Consider the following 22,632-nt stretch of genomic DNA (forward strand, 5'->3'; position numbering starts at 1 on the left):
ATTATTGTTGACTTCTTGTCATAAAGAATGCACACCAAAGGACAATGAAACAATATGTTTAAAATGTTGAAATAAAAACCTGTCTATCCAGAACTATATACAGAGAAAATATTCTTCTAAATTAAAGTGAAGTAAATTTTATTTTCTTTCAGAAAAGTAAGAGCTTAGAGAACTCATTGCCATCACGTCTTCCCTTTAAGAAATGTTAAAGGAAAATGACACCAGATGGACACTTGAGTCTACAGAAAGGAATGAAGATTGTTGGGAATAGTAAATATGTGTTTAAATATAAAAAAGCTTGTTTTCTTCCTTTAAGTTGTTTAAAAAAGATAACAGCTTACAGTAATTTAAGCTTTCACTTTACCTATAGTTCCTAATTTTATGAAATGAATACATACTGCATAGAAAACCCTGAAAGTAAAACTACACATACTAAATTGGCCATTTTACAAACTGGCTATTCAGTGAATTAGCTTTCAGCAAACTGTCCAGTTGGTAAATTATTTTCAGTAACTGATTTTCAGGCAACTGGCGCAAATCATTTAAAAGACATAATCGACATGATTTAATTATGATGGAGAGGAGGAAGCAAGCAGAAAAATGGTGCCATATTCTGATCAGGGTAATGCAGCAGGAGCCACTTTAGGGGGAAAATAATAAGTTTTCAGTGTGTTGAGTCGTAGGTCTCTATGGGGCATTCAGGTGGAGATGTGCAGTGGGTTGCTGGGTTATAGGTGTAAAATCCCACCTAGAAATATGGATTGGATTTTCAATTCATTCAGTGAGCAAGTGGATGAGATGGCTCAGAAAAATTGAGTAGGACAAGAGGAAATAAGTTGAGGATCTGTTGTCATTAAAATTAAGGACAGGTGAATAAGGAAGATTGAAGGAGAATGAAAATAAGTGGCCAGAAGTTGGAGGAAAGGTGGAGTTAAAGTGTCTTGAAAATGAAGTTGTCAGTGGTATCAAGTAAACAGGACATCAGAATATCCACTTGGTTTAAAACATCTGATGTAATTCATGAATGATATTGTGATACAGACAAATCAGTTTTAACTGTTGCCATGCTGTAGAAAGGGGAACACCAGCAAAGAGAACTTTGCATCTTGTTCAAGGCAGTACAGCCAGGATTAGTTCAAGGCAGAACACTCAGTACAATTAGATTTGGCTCCATCCACAGCAACACATCCCTTCTAGATGTGAGCTAGCCACCAGAATAAAGTTGTTGGGATTATTGTTAGCATCTTTCTAAATTCCATATATATGCGTTAGTATACTGTATTGGTAACCCTGTGTACGAGACAGCAAAAGAGACACTGATGTATAGAATAGTCTTATGGACTCTGTGGGAGAGGGAGAGGGTGGGAAGATTTGGGAGAATGGCATTGAAACATGTAAAATATCATGTATGAAACGAGTTGCCAGTCCAGGTTCGATGCACGATACTGGATGATTGGGGCTAGTGCACTGGGACGACCCAGAGGGATGGTATGGGGAGGGAGGAGGGAGGAGGGTTCAGGATGGGGAACACATGTATACCTGTGGCGGATTCATTTTGATATTTGGCAAAACTAATACAATTATGTAAAGTTAAAAAAAAAGTTGTTGGGAAAAGACTTTGTAAAGTTCTGAAACACTTTTTAGAGAAAAAGTGTGGCTTTCATTTTCAGTAAAGGTCTCATTGGAAAAGACTCTGATGCTGGGAGGGATGGCAGGAGGAGAAGGGGACAACAGAGGATGAGATGGCTGGATGGCATCACTGACTCGATGGACGTGAGTCTGAGTGAACTCCGGGAGTTGGTGATAGACAGGGAGGCCTGGCGTGCTGTGATTCATGGGTCGCAAAGAGCAGGAGACGACTGAGCAACGGAACTGAACTGAACTGAAAGGTCTATAAATTGCATTTAATCCCTTCAATCTTTGTTTTCTATTTGTTTAATACTTCTGGTTTTAGAAACACTTTTTCTTGTCCATGGAGATGTTTATTGTGTTAAGAATCATCTCCCTGTTCCAGCATATTAAGCCACACACTTTGGACTTGAGATGATGTTAGTTTATCCCCTTGTTAATCCCCTTTTTATGTCAATTCACCTCATAATCTTGATTTATCTTTCATCCTTGGGAAATTGTAGATTTTATAGCATTGTACAGGCAGATTTTCTTTTTAAAATAGTACATTTGTTCTTGAAATGTAAAGCTTAAGATAAAAATTTGTTTTGAAGACCTTTGAGGTGTTACTTGTAACAAAGATGAGCCCTGAAAAAGCTCCATAACCAAATGCTTTCATTATTTCTGTGGTAAGTCTCTTTTTAAAATTTTTAATTGAAGGATAATAGCTTTACATGCTGTGTTAATTCCTGCTATACAACAACATGAATCAGCCATATGTATACATATATACCCTCCCAATGGGCTCCCTCCCGCAGCCCCCATCGACCCCTCTAGGTCACCACAGAGCACTGAGCTGAGCCCCTCGTGCTCTACAGGAGCCTCCCACTAGCTCTCTGCTTACACACAGTAGTATACACATGTCAGTCCCACTCTCTCTGTTCATCCCACCTGCTCCTTCCCTCACTGTTCAACAAGTCCACACTCTACATCTGCATCTATTCTTGCCCTGCAGATAGGTTCATCAGTACCATTTTTCTAGATTCCATATATACATATGCATTACTATAGTATATATATTTTCTCTTTTTGGCTTACCTCACTCTGTTTGGCAGACTCTAGGTTCATCCAGATCACTACAACTGACACAATTTTGTTTCTTTTATAGCTGAGTGATCGGCATCTGGTCCCATCACTTCATGACAAATAGATGGAGAAACAATGGAAACAGTGACAGACTTTTTTTCCTTGAGCTCCAAAAATCACTGAGATGGTGACTGCCTCCTTGAAATTAAAAGACACTTGCTCCTTGGAAGAAAAACTATGACCACCATAGACAGTATATTAAAAAGCAGAGACATTACTTTGCCAACAAAGGTCCATCTAGTCAAAGCTATGGTTTTTCCTGTAGTCATGTATAGGTGTCAGAGCTGGACCATAAAGAAGACTGAGAGGTGAAGGACTGATGCTTCTGAATTGTGGTGTTGGAGAAGACTCTTGAGAGTCCGTTGGACAGCAAGGAGATCAAGCCAGTCAATCCTAAAGGAAATCAACGCTGGGACTACTGGGTCATAGGATAGTTTTATTCCTAGTTTCTTAAGGAATCGCCATAATGTCCTTCATAGTGATTGTATCAATTTCAATATATAGTTTCTCCCACAAGCACCTCAACTTTGAAAATCTCACCTACAGTCACTCATCATCTGACATCATTCAGTAAAAACATCAAAACTAGTGCATCGAGGCTTTAATCTAATGAAAATTTTGACAAGGCAGAAGTTTATGTTCAGAAGTAGAAGACACAATAGAGAAAAGCAAATTAAAGAGGAAAAACAAATTTGGATGTATCCCTGGATTGGGAATCTGATCTATGAGGATTCAGCCTCAGAACTCGAGAAGCTAGAAAGTCAGTAGAGAGGAGCACTCGATTACAAGTGGGTGGAAGGTAGGGACAGCCAAAGGGAGTTTTAGTTGAGAGAAAAGCTGCTTCTGACAGACGCTGAGATGAAGTGCTTGATAGAGAACCTTTGCTACCACTAGACTTACAGCCTATGGGAAGATAAGGGCATAGAATCACAGAAATCTTCTTTCTTGTTTGCTGGACACTGCAGTTATTCCCCGAATGGATGAAATATGAATACACTATTGAATGAAAGTGAAAAGTGAAAGTGTTAGTTGCACAGTTTTGTCTGACTCTTTGCAACTGCAGGGATTGTAGCCCATTAGGCTCCTCTGTCCATGGGATCACCAGGTGGGAGTATTGGAGTGGGTTGCCATTTCCTTCTCCAGGACATTTTCCTGATCCAGGGATTGAACCTGGTTTTCCTGCATTACAGGCGGACTCTTTACTGTCTGAGCCACCTGGGAAGCATATCTTACTCTAAATTATAATAGATAGCTCTTAGTGTTAATTGTTTCTTGACATAATTCTTGTTTTTATTAAAGTCATTTCATATTTATTTGTTACTTTCCCCAAAATTGCCAGATTTCAGAAGGGAGGGACCTTGCTTTAGGGATTCCAGTGACCCTCAACAAGAGGAAGTTTAATCTAGTGATTATATATAGGGTCTTAAATTTACACAGACCCAGGCATGTGGGCTCTGAAACACATTGTCTCTGTGAGCAACTTACCTTAATAACGAATATCATTATTATGAAAATAGAATATATGTGCATGATGTTTTCAATCTTGGCAGCCAGAAAGTGTAAAGGGTCTTTGTCAGGCACAGTAATGGATATTCCAGAAATGGTAATAACAGTCATTTTTCCAATGATTTTTTTTTCTTAATTATACCAGATAACTGTTTGTTGAAAGAAACTGTCTCTAAAAACCAAAGCAATACTTCAACATAATAAAAGCTATATATGACAAACCCAAAGCAAACATTATCCTTAATGGTGAAAAATTGAAAGCATTTCCCCTAAAGTCAGGACCAAGACAAGGGTGCCCACTCTCACCACTACTTTTCAACATAGTTTTGGAAGTTTTGGCCACAGCAATCAGAGCAGAAAAAGAAATAAAACGAATCCAAATTGGAAAAGAAGAAGTAAAACTCACTGTTTGCAGATGACATGATCCTCTACATAGAAAACCCTAAAGACTCCACCAGAAAATTACTAGAGCTAATTAAAGAATATAGTAAAGTTGCAGGATATAAAATCAACACACAGAAATCCCTTGCATTCCTGTACACCAATAATGAGAAAATAGAAAGAAAAATAAAGGAAACAATTCCATTCACCATTGCAATGGAAAGAATAAAATACTTAGGAATATATCTACCTAAAGAAACTAAAGACCTATATATAGAAAACTATAAAACACTGGTTAAAGAAATCAAAGAGGACACTAATAGATGGAGAAATATACCATGTTCATGGATTGGATGAATCAATATAGTGAAAATGAGTATACTACCCAAAGCAATCTATAGATTCAATGCAATCCCTATCAAGCTACCAGCAGTATTTTTCACAGAGCTAGAACAAATAATTCACAATTTGTATGGAAATACAAAAACCCTCGAATAGCCAAAGCAATCTTGAGAAAGAAGAATGGAACTGGAGGAATCAACCTACCTGACTTCAGGCTCTACTACAAAGCCACAGTCATCAAGACTGTATGGTACTGGCACAAAGACAGAAATATAGGTCAATGGAACAAAATAGAAATCCCAGAGATAAATCCACACACCTATGGACACCATATCTTCGACAAAAGAGCAAGAATATACAATGGAGAAAAGACAATATCTTTAACAAGTGGTGCTGGGAAAATTGGTCAACCACTTGTAAAAGAATGAAACTAGAACACTTTCTAACACCATACACAAAAATAAACTCAAAATGGATTAAAGATCTAAACATAAGACCAGAAACTATAAAAATCTTAGAGGAGAACATAGGCAAAACACTCTCCGACATACATCACAGCAGGATCCTCTATGACCCCTCTCCCACAATATTGGAAAAAAAGCAAAAATAAACAAATGGGATCTAATTAAACTTAAAAGCTTCTGCACAACAAAAGAAACTCTAAGCAAGGTGAAAAGACAGCCTTCAGAATGGGAGAAAATAATAGCAAATGAAGCAACTGACAAACAACTAATCTCAAAAATATACAAGCAACTCCTACAGCTCAATCCCAGAAAAATAAACAACCCAATCAAAAAATGGGCCAAAGAACTAAATAGACATTTCTCCAAAGAAGACATACAGATGGCTAACAAACACATGAAAAGATGCTCAACATCACTCATTATCAGAGAAATGCAATTCAAAACCACAATGAGGTACCATTCCATGCCAGTCAGAATGGTTGCGATCCAAAAGTCTACAAGTAATAAATGGTGGAGAGGGTGTGGAGAAAAGGGAACCCTATTACACTGTTGGTGGGAATGCAAACTGGTACAGCCACTATGGAGAACAGAGAAAACTGGAAATAAAACTGCCATACGACCCAGCAATCCCACTGCTGGGCATACACACTGAGGAAACCAGAATTGAAAGAGACACGTGTACCCCAATGTTCATCGCAGCACTGTTTATAATAGCCAGGACATGGAAGCAACCTAGATGTCCATCAGCAGATGAATGGATGAGAAAGCTGTGGTACATATACACAATGGAGTATTACTCAGCCATTAAAAAGAATACATTTGAATCAGTTCTAATGAGGTGGATGACACTGGAGCCTATTATACAGAGGGAAGTAAGCCAGAAAGAAAAACACCAATAGAGTATACTAACGCATATACATGGAATTTAGAAAGATGGTAATGACAACCCTGTATGCGAGACAACAAAAGAGACACAGATGTATAGAAATCTTTTGGACTCTGTGGGAGAGGTGGGGGGGGGACGATTTGGGAGAATGGCATTAAAACATGTATATCATAAAAAAATGAAGAAACAACAACAACAACAAAAATAAAAATGAAAGCAAGTAATATCAAGGGTATAAACAAACATTTCTATCCCTGGGAAAGTAATCTCTCAGGAAATGGTCTTGAGGGAGTCTCTGAATAATGAAATCACTGAGATCTACAATCCTGATAAAACTCCCCGTTCTCCTGTTATCCACTAGTCAGGAAAAGGCACAGCCTCATTCCTTGTAGCTGGAGGGGTTTTGAGTAAACCAATAATCAGAAACATGCTCTTCATAGCAGAATGAGATACAAGATAAATCAGAGATTCTGATTCTTAAGACCAGATTGTGAGGAGAGAGTTCTGAGCTCAAAGCAGCCATCTTCAATTCACTATGGTCATTTTCTTTCCCAGGACAATTGTGGACAAGAGACAGTGGACTATGGCCCTACAGCTCTAAACTAAAGGAAGGTGAGTACGTGATTGGCTCTGGTCAGTCATATAACACGGTGGTTACCAGTGCAAATTGTGAGAGTCAGACTGCCCAAGTTCACCTTCTGGCAGCTGCTCAGTAGTTTTAGGGCTGAGTTTTGGGTGAGTTACTTAACTCAGCTTTCTCATCTGCAAAATGTGGATAATAGTATGGTCACATAGCTCTTAGTACACAGCCTCACATAGTAGCCACTTAAGTAAGTGCTAGCTTGAAACAATTATCATTAACTCTAAAGCCACTAGAGACAGGAGATCCTGGAAAAATAATGGATCTCCTTCTTTGTTTGTCAACACTGACCCAGAGGTGGGAGCTCTGAGAAGTCACAGCGTCTTCTGACAGCCAAGGGAAAGTCCCCAGTGTCAAACAGAAGTAGAAGAGACAGGGCACAGAAAATGGACTGACTTAAAGACCTAAAAGACATCTCTTATTTTTGAATGAACTGGAAGATGAATATATGTCTGCTTCTTGTAGAAGTGTCAGCGGTCACTCTGGAGGCAAAGTCTAGCCACTTTATTGTTCTCTGGAAGCTCAAGTCACTTAGCTATTAAAGTAGATACATAGCAAACGGTAAAATCCTTCCTTCCACACGAAATCTCAAATGTCTTGGTGGATTTCATTCTCCAGAATGGGAGGTGGGTACTGGGAGGGTGGTAGTGGTGTTTCTCTCAAAATGGTTCTCTTTTCTTTCCCCCATGGACCGGGTTTTCTCCAGGGGAGAATGGCAGCTGAGAACTCTTCGGTGACAGAATTCATCCTTGCAGGCTTAACAGACGAGCCAGGACTGCAGATCCCCCTCTTCCTCCTGTTTCTAGGTTTCTATGTGGTCACCGTAGTGGGGAACCTGGGCTTGATAACGGTGATTGGGTTGAACTCGCGCCTGCACACCCCCATGTACTTCTTCCTCTTCAACCTCTCCTTAATAGACTTCTGTTACTCCACCACCATCACTCCCAAAATGCTGATGAGTTTTGTCTCAAGGAAGAACAGCATCTTGCATGCAGGGTGTTTGACTCAACTGTTTTTCTTCTGCTTCTTTGTCATCTCTGAGTCCTTCGTCCTGTCAGCGATGGCATATGACCGCTATGTGGCCATCTGTAAGCCACTGGTGTACACAGTCAGCATGTCTCCTAAGGTCTGTTTACTGCTTTTGTTGGGTGTGTATGTGATGGGGTTCTCAGGGGCCATGGCCCACACAGGAAGCATAGTAAGCCTGATCTTCTGTGCTGACAACCTCATCAATCATTTCTTGTGTGATATCCCTCCTCTGCTTGAGCTGGCTTGCAACAGCTCTTCTGTGCATGAACTGGTGGTCTTCATAGTTGTGACCACTGTTATTGGAATGGTCACTGTCACCATCTCCATCTCTTATGCTCTAATCCTTTCCAGCATTCTCCGCATTCACTCCACTGAGGGCAGGTCCAAAGCTTTCAGTACATGCAGCTCCCACATAATTGTGGTTTTCCTTTTCTTTGGTTCTGGGGCTTTTGTGTATCTCATACCACCTTCCGTTTTGCCCCTTGACCAAGGGAAAGTGTCGTCCGTGTTCTATACCATTGTGGTGCCCATGTTAAATCCACTGATATATAGTTTGAGGAATAAAGATGTCAAAGCTGCCCTGAGGAAAACCTTGGGGAAAATTAATTTTTTAAGAGAGGAATAGTATTTGAAGAAGTAGATAAAATGTTTTGTTTATTAGCTTGTGTGTTTTCAACGAAGGGTGTAAGTTCCATTTTTTGCCCTCTCTTGTACAGAAAGTTTTAAGTCTTTGTGTCTGGATGTGCAACTAACACTTTCACTTTGGGCTTTCCAGGTGGCACTAGTGGTAAAGAACACAACGGCCAATGCAGGAGACATAAGAGATGCATTAGATCCCCCGGAGGAGGGCATGGCAACCCACTTCAGTATTCCTTTTAAAAAAATTAATCTATTTATTTTAATTGGAGGCTAATTACTTTACAATATTATGGTGGGTTTTTGCCATACATTGACATGAATCAGCCACGGGTGTACATGTGTCCCCCCATCTTGATCCCCCCTCCCACCTCCCTCCCCATCCCATCCCTCTGTGTTGTCCCAGTACACCAACTTTGAGTGCCATGTTTCATGCATTGTACTTGGACTTGTCATCTATTTCACATATGGTAATATACATGCATCAATGCTATTTTCTCAAATATTCCCACCCTCACCTCCTAGAGCCCAAAAGTCTGTTCTTTATATCTGTGTCCCTTTTGCTGTCTCACATGCAGGGTCATTTTTACCATGTTTCTAAATTCCACAAATATGCATTAATATATTGTATTGGTGTTTTTCTTTCTGACTTACTTCATCCTGTATAATAAGCTTCAATTTCATCCACCTCATTAGAACTGACTCAAATGTGCTTTTTTTTTTTAAAGGCTGAGTAACACTCTATTGTGTATATGTACCACAGGTTTCTTATCCATTCATCTGCTGATGGATATCTAGGTTGCTTCCATGTCCTAGCTATTGTAAACAGTTTTGCAATGAACATTGGGGGTACATGTGTCTCTTTCAATTCTGATTTCCTTGGTGTGTATGCCCAGCAGTAGGATTGCTGGGTCATAAGGCAGTTCTATTTGCAGTTTTTTAAGAAATCGCCACACTGTTTTCCGTAGTGGATGTACTAGTTTGCATTCCAACCAACAGTGTAAGAGGGTTCCCTTTTCTCCACACCTACTCCAGCATTTATTGTTTGTAGACTTTTTGATAGCATCCATTCTGACTGGTATTAGATAGTACTTCATTGTGGTTTTGATTTGCATTTCTCTGATAATGCCCACCCAGTATTCTTGCCTAGAGAATCCCATGGACAGAGGAGCCTGCTGGGTTACAGACAATGGGGTTGCAAAGAATTGGACATGACCGAAGTGAGTGAGCACTGAGTGTTTGGTTCAGATGTATTTCCCCTGCCCCTTGATCCACCCTGAATATTGTAATATTATTTTATGCATATGCTCTACAATCATAAATAATTTAATCTTGAATGGGTCTTATAAACCATTTAATCTAGTCTCCTCATTTAAGAGACTTGGAGACTTGGAAATATTACATATGTTTTCCAGGGCCACAGAACTGGTGCCACAGCTGGGACTGGAATCCAGGCCTTGAATTTGAATCTGCTTCGTTTTCCTCTGTGCCCTGTGTTCTTGCGTCATTTCCTTGTTGCCCTTGCAGATTTCATTTTGAAAGTATGATATATCAGTATATTAAAATCTGACTGTAGTTACAGTTATTTAATAAAAGTTCTCAGTATATAAGTTTTGAATATTACATTTCTTCACAAGAGTAGGAGACAAATGTTTGCTAAACTTGATCCTGGCCAACTGACAACAGAATTGTGTTAAAAATGTGGTGTGTGGGTATCAAGTGTGGAGGTCCAAGATAGCAGGTGAAGCAGGGTAACTCCTATGGCTATGTGTAGAAGCTGAGGGACCCAGGCTAGTGAATTAGAACTTCTGTTAGTTAAAGGATTATAAAGATGCTTGACTGGAATATTTCCAACATTATTTCAAGACTAAGAGAGTCAGAATTTAGAGTTATTTAAGGGTTAGTAGAGAAGACTCTCAGAGAAGACAATGGCACCCACTCCAGTACTCTTGCCTGGAAAATCCCATGGATGGAGGGGCCTGGTAGGCTGCAGTCCATGGGGTCGCTGAGGGTCGGACACGACTGAGCGACTTCACTTTCACTTTTCACTTTCATGCATTGGAGAAGGAAATGGCAACCCACTCCAGTGTTCTTGCTTGGAGAATCCCAGGGACGGGGGAGCCTGGTGGGCTGCCGTCTATGCCGTCACACAGAGTCGGACACGACTGAAGTGACTTAGCAGCAGCAGCAGCAGAGAAGACTCTATTACACATGATCATCACCATGATCAACACCAAAATCAGATTGATTATATCCTTTTCAGCCAAAGATGGAGAAGCTCTATATAGTCAGCAAAAACAAGACCGGGAGCTGACTGGCTCAGATCATGAACTCCTTATTACCAATTTCAGACTTAAATTGAAGAAAGTAGGGAAAACCACTAGACTATTCAGGTATGACCTAAATCAAATCCATTATGATTATACAGTGGAAGTGAGAAATAGATTTAAGGGACTACATATGATAGATAGAGTGCCTAATGAACTATGGACGGAGGTTCATGACATTGTACAGGAGACAGGGATCAAGACCATCCCCATGGAAAAGAAATGCAAAAAAGCAAAATGGCTGCCTGGGAGGCCTTATAAATAGCTGTGAAAAGAAGAGAAGCAAAAAGCAAAGGAGAAAAGGAAAGATATAAGCATCTGAATGCAGAGTTCCAAACAATAGCATGGAGGGATAACGAAGCCTTTCTCAGTGATGAATGCAAAGAAAGAGAGGAAAACAACAGAATGGGAAAGACTAGAGATCTCGTCAAGAAAATTAGAGATACCAAGGGAACATTTCATGCAAAGATGGGCTCGATAAAGGACAGAAATGGTAGGGACCTAAAGAAGCAGAAGATATTAAGAAGAGGTGGCAAGAATGCACAGAAGAACTGTACAAAAAAGAGCTTCATGACCAAGATAATCACGATGGTGTGATCACTCACCTAGAGACAGACATCCTGGAATGTGAAGTCAAGTGGGCCTTAGGAAGCATCACTACGAACAAAGCTAGTGGAGGTGGTGGAATTCCAGGTGAGCTTTTTCAAATCCTGAAAGATGACACTGTGAAAGTGCTGCACCCATTATGGCAGCAAATTTGGAAAACTCAGCAGTGGCCACAGGTCTGGAAAAGGTCAGTTTTCATTCCAATCCCAAAGAAAAGCAATGCCAAAGAATGCTCAAACTACCGCACAATTGCACTCATCTCACACGCTAGTCAAGTAATGCTCAAAATTCTCCAAGCCAGGCTTCAGCAGTACGTGAACTCTGAACTTCCAGATGTTGAAGCTGGTTTTAGAAAAGGCAGAGGAACCAGAGATCAAATTGCCAACATCTGCTGGATCATCAAAAAGCAAGAGAGTTCTGCCACTCTGAAAAGACAGCCTTCAGAATGGGAGAAAATAATAGCAAATGAAGCAACTGACAAACAACTAATCTCAAAAATATACAAGCAACTCCTACAGCTCAACTCCAGAAATATAAATGACCCAATCAAAAAATGGGCCAAAGAACTAAATAGACATTTCTCCAAAGAAGACATACAGATGGCTAACAAACACATGAAAAGATGCTCAACATCACTCATTATCAGAGAAATGCAAATCAAAACCACTATGAGGTACCATTTCACACCAGTCAGAATGGCTGCGATCCAAAAGTCTACAGGTAATAAATGCTGGAGAGGGTGTGGAGAAAAGGGAACCCTCTTGCACTGTTGGTGGGAATGCAAACTGGTACAGCCACTATGGAGAACAGTGTGGAGATGCCTTAGGGGACTGGAAATAGAACTGCCTTATGATCCAGCAATCCCACTGCTGGGCATACACACTGAGGAAACCAGAAGGGAAAGAGACACGTGTACCCCAATGTTCATCGCAGCACTGTTTATAATAGCCAGGACATGGAAGCAACCTAGATGTCCATCAGCAGATGAATGGATAAGAAAGCAGAGGTACATATACACAATGGAGTATTACTCAGCCATTAAAAAGAATACATTTGAATCAGTTCTAATGAGGTGGATGAAACTGGAGCCTATTATACAGAGTGAAGTAAGCCAGAAAGAAAAACACCAATACAGTATACTAACGCATATATATGGAATTTAGAAAGATGGTAACAATAACCGTGTGTACGAGACAGCAAAAGAGACACTGATGTATAGAACAGTCTTATGGACTCTGTGGGAGAGGGAAAGGGTGAGAAGATTTGGAAGAATGGCATTGAAACATGTAAAATATCATGTATGAAACGAGTTGCCAGTCCAGGTTCGATGCATGATACTGGATGCTTGGGGCTAGTGCACTGGGACGACCCAGAGGGATGGTATGGGGAGGGAGGAGGGAGGAGGGTTCAGGATGGGGAACACATGTATACCTGTGGCAGATTCATTATGATATTTGGCATAACTAATACAATTTTGTAAAGTTTAAAAATAAAATAAAATAAAAAAATCTAAATTCCACCAATAGAATTAAAAAAAAAAAAAAAGCAAGAGAGTTCCAGAAAAACATCTATTTCTGCTTTATTGACTATGCCAAAGCCTTTGACTGTGTGGATCACAATAAACTGTGGAAAATTCTTGAAGAGATGGAAATGTGAGACCACCTGACCTGCCTCTTGAGAAACCTGTATACAGGTCAGGAAGCAACAGTTAGAACTGGACATGGAACACCAGACTGGTTCCAAATAGCAAAAGGTGTATGTCAAGGCTGTATATTGTCACCATGCTTATTTAACTTCTATGCAGAGTACATCATGAGAAATGCTGGGCTGGAAGAAGCACAAGCTGGAATCAAAATTGCTGGGAGAAACATCAGTCATCTCAGATATGCAGATGACACCACCCTATGGCAGAAAGTGAAGAGGAACTAAAAAGCCTTTTGATGAAAGTGAAAGAGGAGAGTGAAAAAGTTGGCTTAAAGCTTAACATTCATAAAACGAAGATCATGGCATCTGGTCCCATCACTTCATGGGAAATAGATGGGGAAACAGTGGAAACAGCGTCAGACTATTTTTGGGGGGCTCCAAATCACTGCAGATTGTGACTGCAGCCATGAAATTAAAAGACGCTTAGTCCTTGGAAGGAAAGTTATGACCAACCAAGATAGCATATTCAAAAGCAGAGACATTACTTTGCCAACAAAGGTCCATCTAGTCAAGGCTCTGGTTTTTCCAGTGGTCATGTATGGATGTGAGAGTTGGACTGTGAAGAAAACTGAACACCAAAGAATTGATGCTTTTGAACTGTGGTGTTGGAGAAGACTCTTGAGAGTCCCTTGGACTGCAAGGAGATCCAACCAGTCCATTCTAAAGGAGATCAGTCCTGGGTGTTCATTGGAAGGACTGATGCTGAAGCTGAAACTCCAGTACTTTGGCCACCTCATGCAAAGAGTTGACTCATTGGAAAAGACCCTGATGCTGGGAGGGATTAGGGGCAGGAGGAGAAGGGGATGACAGAGGATGAGATGGCTGGATGGTATCACAGACTCGATGGACATGAGTTTGGGTGAACTCCTGGAGTTGGTGATGGAAAGGGAGACCTGGTTGTCTGCAATTCATGTGACAAAGAGTCCGAGACGACTGAGTGACTGAAGTGCACTGAACTGAACGGTTAGTTTGGGTATTTAGCTGTGATGGAAAAGTCTGTGGCTTGGGATAGACTACTTAAGAGTCTGTAAGTTGTAATATAGGAGTAAATAGTTTGTGGATTTAATTAGTTATGGAAGTACTAATCAACTAATTATTAGAAGAGGTCATTTCCAGAGGATTAAGGCACTATAGATTGTGCAGATCTTCTCATGCAGTCATGTATGGGAAAGAGATAATTCATTTTGACTGCTTTACACACCTAGAACACTGGGTAAAGGGTTATAGAATATATCAGAACACCTGGGTCTCAATGATTAATTAGTAATAAGGGAAAGTTCTTTGGGAAAGTATTAACATGTTAAATGCTGATAAGGCATTTTGTCATATGAGCTTTTCTTTGGGAAGGTTCTCTTCCTTTGGGAAAAAGGGAACTTTGAATGTGTGGTTAGTTTGCCCTTTAGATCAAAGTTATAAAACTGAGAGTGCTGGGGGAAGGTTTTGCTTTACTCTGTATGCAACAGGGAATGAGAATTGAATTCATGAGACCTTTTGAATGTGTGGTTTATGTGGCTGGTGAATGAGGTGACTAAGACCCTTTCAAAAGGTTGCAGAGGAAGCATCAATTTGTGAGCCTGTAATGGAGTTGGTTGGTAGTAATCTGGTAAGCTCAGTTGATAGTTGTGTGATTTTGAGAAAATTACTTAATATCTTTAAATATTAATTTCTCTGTTTTTAAAAGTGAGATAATGGTCTTGACTTCATGAGGTTTTGAGAGAATTAAATGCCAGGCACTTAATAAATCTTAGTTCCTTTCCTGCTGGAACTCTTTCATCTAGTTATCAGCACTTCCTTTTCTTTTTGCATGGTCTGTAGCATATCACTTCACCTTTCAAGAACTTCCTTATTCATGAGAAAAATTGGCTCTTTTCTAATTTTCATTTTAAAATTATATTTTGTGTGCATGCTTAGTTGTTCAGTTGCGTCTGACCCTTTGCAACTCCCTGGACTGTAGCCTGCCAGGCTCCTCTGTCCATGAAGTTTTCCAGGCAAGAATACTGAAGTGGGTTGCTATTTCCTCTTAAATATTATTAAAATACAGTAAAAACATTTTGACCAAGTAATTCTTGCACATGGTAAACAATTAAACAACACAAGTGGAGGTTATGCAGTGATGATATGTCTGCTTCCCCTCTAGTTATTCCATCCCTGAATTCTCCTTAGAAGCAACAGCTGTTGCTATTCCTTATGAATATGTCTATATTCAAACATATATCTTTGTACATTTATATATATATAATATACATGTATACATATAGGCATATGCACCAGACAAGATGCACCACAACGATCTTGTAGACATGTGAGCAACAAATAATCAGTACTGTACACCAATGAGATTTTGTGAGACTCTTATATAGCAACAGCTAACTGATACACACACTCCACCATTCAGAGATCAGGAAATGAAGATCTTATCTGGAGTATAACATTTTCTTCCAGTGTGATCATGCTCTGTATGTCATGTTATAAAATATTGTTGAATTTCTCATTATAATGGGAGCATTTAAATATCAGTAAATATTTTTGAATCATACTTTTTCATGGGTTTAATCATGTAAAAATGTCATTAAAAATCTTCCTTCTATTGTTAAAAATTAAAATTGTGTCAGGTTCTCCAATGTTTTATTATTATAAATAATGCTATAATTATTAGTTTGTGTTAAAATTTTGTCTAGATTTCTGATTATTTCCTCAGGAGAGACAATGGAATATTTCTCAGCCATTATAAAGAATGAAATAATGCCATTTGCAGCAACATTGATGGACCTAGAGATTATCTTACAAGTGAAGCAAGTCAAATTGAAAGATAAATATCATATGATATCAATTATATGTGGAATCTTAAATATAATACAAATAAATTCACTTACATAAAGGTAGAGACTCACAGACATAGAAACAAACTTATGGGTACCAAGGGGCAAGAGGGGAGGGATAAATTAAGAGTTTGGGATTAGCACACATAAACTCCTACATTTAAATAGATAAATTATAAGGTCCTACTATATAGCGCAGGGAACTACATTCAAAATACTGTAATAAGACATAATCAAGATGAATCTGAGAAAGCCATATTTGTGGCTTTCCAGTGACTCAGCAGTAAAGAACCCATCTGCAATGCAGGAGGCACAGGAGATTTGGGTTTAATCCCTGGGTCGGGGAGATCCCCTGGAGAAGGAAATGGCAACACACACCGGTATTCTTACTTGGAGAATCCTATGACAAGAGGAGCCTGGTAGTCTACAGCCCATAGGTTCACAAAGAGTCGGACAAGACTAAAGCTACTGAGCACACACACAATCTATATTTATCTATACATCTGTCTGAATTACTTTGTTGTACACGAGAAACTAACACAACATTGTAAAGCAACTATCCTTAAATAAAAATTAACAGGAAAATGTCCACTCTTAGAACTGCTTTTGTTGTAGCCCATAAGATTTGGTATGTTGTTTTTCCATTCAGTTTATCTCAAGATTAAAAAAAAATTATTCTTTGGTATTTCAGGAGTATGCTGTTTAATTTCCACATATTTGTGAATTTTCTGGCTTTCCTCATGTTACTGATTTCTAGTTTCATACAAATGTGGATAAAAGAGATGCTTTTCATGATTTCAGTCTTTTAAAATTTCCTAGGGCTTCTTTATGAACTATCATGTGATATATCCTAGAAAATGTTCTGTGTGCCTTTGACAAGTATTCCACTGCTGTGGGATGGTATATTCTGTAGATGTCTGTTAGGACAATTTAGTCTAAAGCATAGTTCAAGTTTGACATTTCCTTTTTACTTTTTTGTCTGGGTGATCTATCCATTATTGGCAGTGGGGTGTCGTAACCATGTGTTCTTTTTGTATTGTTGTCAATGTCTCCCTTCAGATCTGTTAGTATCTGATTAATTGGATGGTTAGATATTTAGTGCATATAATTTATGGTTATTCTATTCCCTTGATGAATTATCCCCTTGTCATTATCTAATGTCAATTTTTTGTCCCTTGTGATCATTTTAAATTTGATGTCTACTTTGTCAGATATAAGTATAGCTACCATTGCTTTTTACTTTTTCACTTGCATAAAGTATCTTTTCCCTTCCTTTCACTTTGACTCCATGTGTGTCAGTAAACCTGAAGTGAGTGTCTTACAGGAATCATGTAGTTGGGTTTTTTTTTTTTTTTTTTATCCATCCAGTTACTCTATGCCTTTTGATAGGGGAATTTAATTCATTTACATTAAGAGTAATAGTTGATAAATAACAACGTACTAATGATATCTTATTGTTTTCTGGCAATTTTGTAGCTCTTTTATACCTTTTCTCCTCTCTGGCTACTTTCCTTTTTGAATAATTTTCCATATTGGTGTACTTTGACTCCCTTCTCTTTATCTTTTGTGTATCTCTTAGGTTTTTTGCTTTGAGTTTACATGAGGCATACATAAAACATTTTATAGATATAACAGTCTATTTTATGCTGACAGCAACTTAAGTCCAATTGTGTACAAAAACTTTACCCTTTTACTCTCTACCTGCAGACACAGTTTAGTTCTTTTCATATTGTATATCTATTAGCATATTGTATATCAGTAACATGAAATTACAAGATGCTTGCTTCTTGGAAGGAAAGCTATGACAAACCTAGACAATGTATCAAAAAACAGAGACATCAGCTTGCTAACAAAGGTCCATATGATCAAAGCTATGGTTTTTCCTGTAGTCGTGTATGGTTGTGAGAGTTGGACCATAAAGAAGGCAGAGTGCTGAAGAACTGATGCTTTCAAACTGTGGTGCTGGAAAAGACCCTTGAGAATCCTGTGGGCTGCAAGGATGTCAAACCAATGAATCCTAAAGGAAATCAACCCTGAATATTCATTGGAAGGACTCATGCTGAAGCTGAAACTCCAATATTTTGGGCACCTGATGCAAAGAGATGCTGACTCATTTGTAAAGACCCTGATGCTGGGAAAGATTGTAGGCAAAAGGAGAAAGGAGTGACAGAGGATGAGATGGTTATTAGCATGATTGACTCAATGGACATGAATTTGAACTCAGGGAGATAATGAAGGACAGGGAAGCCTGGCATGTTGCAGTCCATTGGGTTGTAAAGAGTCAGACACTACTTACAGACTAAACAACAACAATAATCCATTAACACAATATTGTAGCTATAGTTATTTTAATAATTTTGCCCTTTAACCTTTATCTTAGAGTTTAGTGGCTTGGATACCACCATATTCGGAGAAAGCAATGGCACCCCACTCCAGTACTCTTGCCTGGAAAATCCCATGGACGGAGGAGCCTGGTGGGTTGCAGTCCATGGGGTAGCTAAGAGTCAGACACGACTGAGTGACTTCATTTTCACTTTTCACTTTCATGCATTGGAGAAGGAAATGGCAACCCACTCCAGTGTTCTTGCCTGGAGAATCCCAGGGAAGCCTGGTGGGCTGCCGTCTATGGGGTCGCACAGAGTCGGACACGACTGAAGCGACTTAGTAGCAGCAGCAGCAGCAGATTACCACCATATTATATCATAACAGTATTCCGAGTTTGGATATATACATACATTTACAATTACCTTTATTTTCAAACATTTTCATGTTATTAATTAGTGCCTTTTCATCAGCTGGGGTTCATGGGGTCGCAAAGAGTTGGACACGACTGAGCGACTGAATTGAGCTGAACATCAGCTTGAAGAACGCTTTTTAGCATTTCTTATGAAGCAGGCTTAGTTGTGATGAATTCCTTCATTTATGAGTGTAGCTTCAAATGCAAACCAACCACTGCTGGACCCATACACCCAACAACCCCGTTTACTGTGCTCTCAAACTCTGGGCCACTATCCATCTGCCCTAACTAAGCCAAATTCAGTTTCTAGACAACTGGGGATAGCCCTTGTGTTCCAGAAACAGCTGAAATTATTCAAACTAGCCAATCCTAAACCTGCTTAGTCTGCCCTGCTCATTATTCCATGTGGAAAACACAATAAAGTCTCTTGTCCAGTTACCTCCTCTCTTTTTGCTTCCTGACCAATCCTGTGCTTCTGTGTTTAGCTCTAATGGTATGGCACGCTTTCTTCTCTTGATAACTGTGAATATAAAAACCATTTTCAAAAAAAGACCTTATTTTTCTTTGGAGCAGTTTTTGGCTCAAAGCAAAATTGAACTGAACGTACAGAGATTTCCCACATATCTCTTGCCTCCTCATATGCATAGCCTCTCCCATTATCAGCATCCCCCATCAGAGTTGCACATTCTTTATGATTTATGAATCCACATTGATACATCATTGTCACCCAAGTCCATAGATGACATTCGGGCACTCTTGGTATTGTGCATTTTGTGGATTTTGACAAATGTATAGTGATATATATATAAACATTTATAGTGACATACAAGTTGTTTCACTGTCCTAAAAATACTCTTGTATTCTACCTGTCCATCCTGCCATTCCCCAGAACCTTGGCAACAACTCATCTCTCAGACCTTGGAAGATATATCATCAAAGAAGATATACAGAAGGAAAACAAGATGGCGGAGGAGTAGCTGGACATGGAGTACATTTTTCTCCATGGATACATCAGGAACACACCTTCAGACACATAAGTGCATGCAGAACACTAGCTGACAGCGGACACAGGTACCTGACCACTGGAAAAGAATATATAGAACAATGCAAAACTCAGTTCAGTTCAGTTCAGTCGCTCAGTCGTGTACGACACTTTGCGACCCCATGAATCACAGCACACCAGGTTTTCCTGTCCATCACCAACTCCCGGAGTTCACTCAAACTCATGTCCATTGAGTTGGTGATGCCATCCAGCCATCTCATCCTCTGTCGTCCCTTTCTCCTCCTGCCCCCAATCCCTCCCAGCATCAGAGTCTTTTCCAAGGAGTCAACTCTTCGCATGAGGTGGCCAAAGTATTGGCGTTTCAGCTTTAGTATCACTCCTTCCAAAGAACACCCAGGACTGATCTCCTTTAGAATGGACTGGTTGGATCTCCTTGCAGTCCAAGGGACTCTCAAGAGTCTTCTCCAACACCACAGTTCCAAGGCATGAATTCTTCGGAGCTCAGCTTTCTTTACTGTCCAACTCTCACATCCATACATGACCACTGGAAAAACCAGAGCCTTGACTAGATGGACCTTTATTGGCAAAGTAATGTCTCTGCTTTTGAATATGCTGTCTAGGTTGGTCATAACTTTTCTTCCAAGGAGTAAGCATCTTTTAATTTCATGGCTGCAATCACCATCTGCAGTGATTTTAGAGCCTAGAAAAACAAAGTCTGATGCTGTTTCCACTGTTTCGCCATCTATTTCCCATGAAGTGGTGGGACTAGATGCCATGATCTTCGTTTTCTGAATATTGAGCTTTAAGCCAACTTTTTCATTCTCCTCTTTCACTTTCATCAAGAGGCTTTTTAGTTCCTCTTCACTTTCTGCCATAAGGGTGGTGTCATCTTCATATCTGAGGTTATTGATATTTCTCCCGGCAATCTTGATTCCAGCTTGTGTTTCTTCCAGCCCTGCGTTTCTCATGATGTACTCTGCATATAAGTTAAATAAGCATGGTGACAATATACAGCCTTGATGTACTCCTTTTCCTATTTGGAACCAGTCTGTTGTTTCATGTCTAGTTCTAACTGTTGCTTCCTGACCTGCATACAGGTTTCTCAAGAGGCAGGTCAGGTGGTCTCATCTCCCATCTCTTGAAGAATTTTCCAGAGTTTATTGTGATCCGCACAGTCAAAGGCTTTGGCATAGTCAATAAAGCAGAAATAGATGTTTTTCTGGAACTCTCTTGCTTTTTTGATGATCCAGCAGATGTTGGCAATTTGATCTCTGGTTCCTCTGCCTTTTCTAAAACCAGCTTGAACATCTGGAAGTTCACGGTTCACGTACTGCTGAAGCCTGGCTTGGAGAATTTTGAGCATTACATTACTAGCGTGTGAGATGAGTGCAATTGTGCTATATTTGAACAAAACTCAGTAGGGTGAAGGAACTAGGGGGAAAAACAGGAGTGTTAATAAGACTGGACCTGCCCTCAGTGGGTGGGGAAACTGAAGCAGAGGTCCAATCACCACATTGGGGCAATTGTCCGAGTCAGAGGAGAAACATTTAAAGCTGAGAGTGAAACAGCTGATCTGTGGCAGCCTAAATATAATGAGAATCAGACAGTTCTTGACAAAACCATACATACCCTGGACAGGCATGCTGGTCCTCTGGAAGGTGCAGCGGCTGGGATCTGGAGTTTAGGGCGTGTGGAGCAATCCCAGGTTGAGAGGTGCTGTTGACTGCAGAGAGACCGATTGATGGGATGTGAGGGAGGAAACTGTGGTGGGAAATGCCTGTGGAGGAAAGCCAGGCAGCCGTGGAAGCAAGGCAATATTGCTGAGTCACGTGTAAGGGGGGGAGCCATCACCATAGCCTCTCTTCCCCCACATGCCAGTATCGGCAGCTGAACAACAGAGAGGCTTGCCCATCAAATGCCTGAGGCACTGAACTTCAGAGTAGGACCCCACCAGGGTGCTCCTTTAAGTGCCTGATGCACCGATCTACAGAGTATGACACCATTCGGGGGGCCCCTGTATGTGCCTGACGTGCCAAACAAAAGAAAATGATCCCAGGGAAGGGAACCCTCTAAGTGCATGAGGGTGGAGCTACAGAGAAAGACTTGCCAAAGAGGCCTTCTGATAGTCAGCTCCAAGAGGCTCGAAAAGACCCTGATAGGGCCATAACCCCTGCAGGGGAGGCACTCTGTGCCCTGCACACTTGGCGTCGCCAGGGTCCCTGAGAGCCAAGCAGCTGCACCACCTTCACGCTCAACTTTTACTGGGGCAGAGCTGCCACAGGCAAAAAAAAAGTCTTGTGTCTATGCATGCAGGGTCGCTTTGGTCATGTCCGACTCTTTGCAACCCTGTAGACTGTGGCCTGCCAGGCTTCTCTGTCAGGGAGTGGGTTCTCCAGACAAGAATACTGGAGCGTATTGGCCAATACTGGTTGCCATACCCTTCTAGAGCACTATATTTCCTGCAGCCCTAGCCGCCAGTGCCCCTGAGTTCTGGTGCTGCCGGAACCCCTGTGACCCAAGGAGCTGCATTACCTCCACCCTGGCCTTCACAGCAGCAAACCCAAGTCCTCCAGGGCAGACTCAGGAGCAAACATCAGTGGACGAGTCACATGTCAATGGGGCATTCAGGTGGAGATGTGCGGTGGGTTGCTGGTGTTATAGGTGTAAAATCCCAGCTAGAAATATAGATTGGACTTTGAATTCATTCAGTGTGAGCAAGTGGATGAGATGGCTCAGAAAAAGTGAGTAGGACAAGAGGAAAGAAGTTGAGGATCTGTTGTCATTAACATTCACGGACA

At 40.4% G+C, this 22,632-nt stretch overlaps 1 protein-coding gene across 1 annotated transcript; it reads left to right on the forward strand.

Annotated features, from left to right (window-relative positions):
• Positions 1 to 7,685: 7,685 nt before the first annotated feature.
• LOC129653710 (olfactory receptor 8B12-like) lies at positions 7,686 to 9,006 on the forward strand. The gene has a single exon (XM_055583421.1). It carries the CDS (start codon positions 7,686 to 7,688, stop codon positions 8,625 to 8,627), a length of 942 nt encoding a protein of 313 aa, XP_055439396.1. The 3' UTR covers positions 8,628 to 9,006.
• Positions 9,007 to 22,632: the final 13,626 nt, after the last annotated feature.

This window comes from Bubalus kerabau, chromosome 5 (genome assembly GCF_029407905.1).
Source record: "Bubalus kerabau isolate K-KA32 ecotype Philippines breed swamp buffalo chromosome 5, PCC_UOA_SB_1v2, whole genome shotgun sequence".
NCBI classification, from domain to species: Eukaryota; Metazoa; Chordata; class Mammalia; order Artiodactyla; family Bovidae; genus Bubalus; species Bubalus kerabau.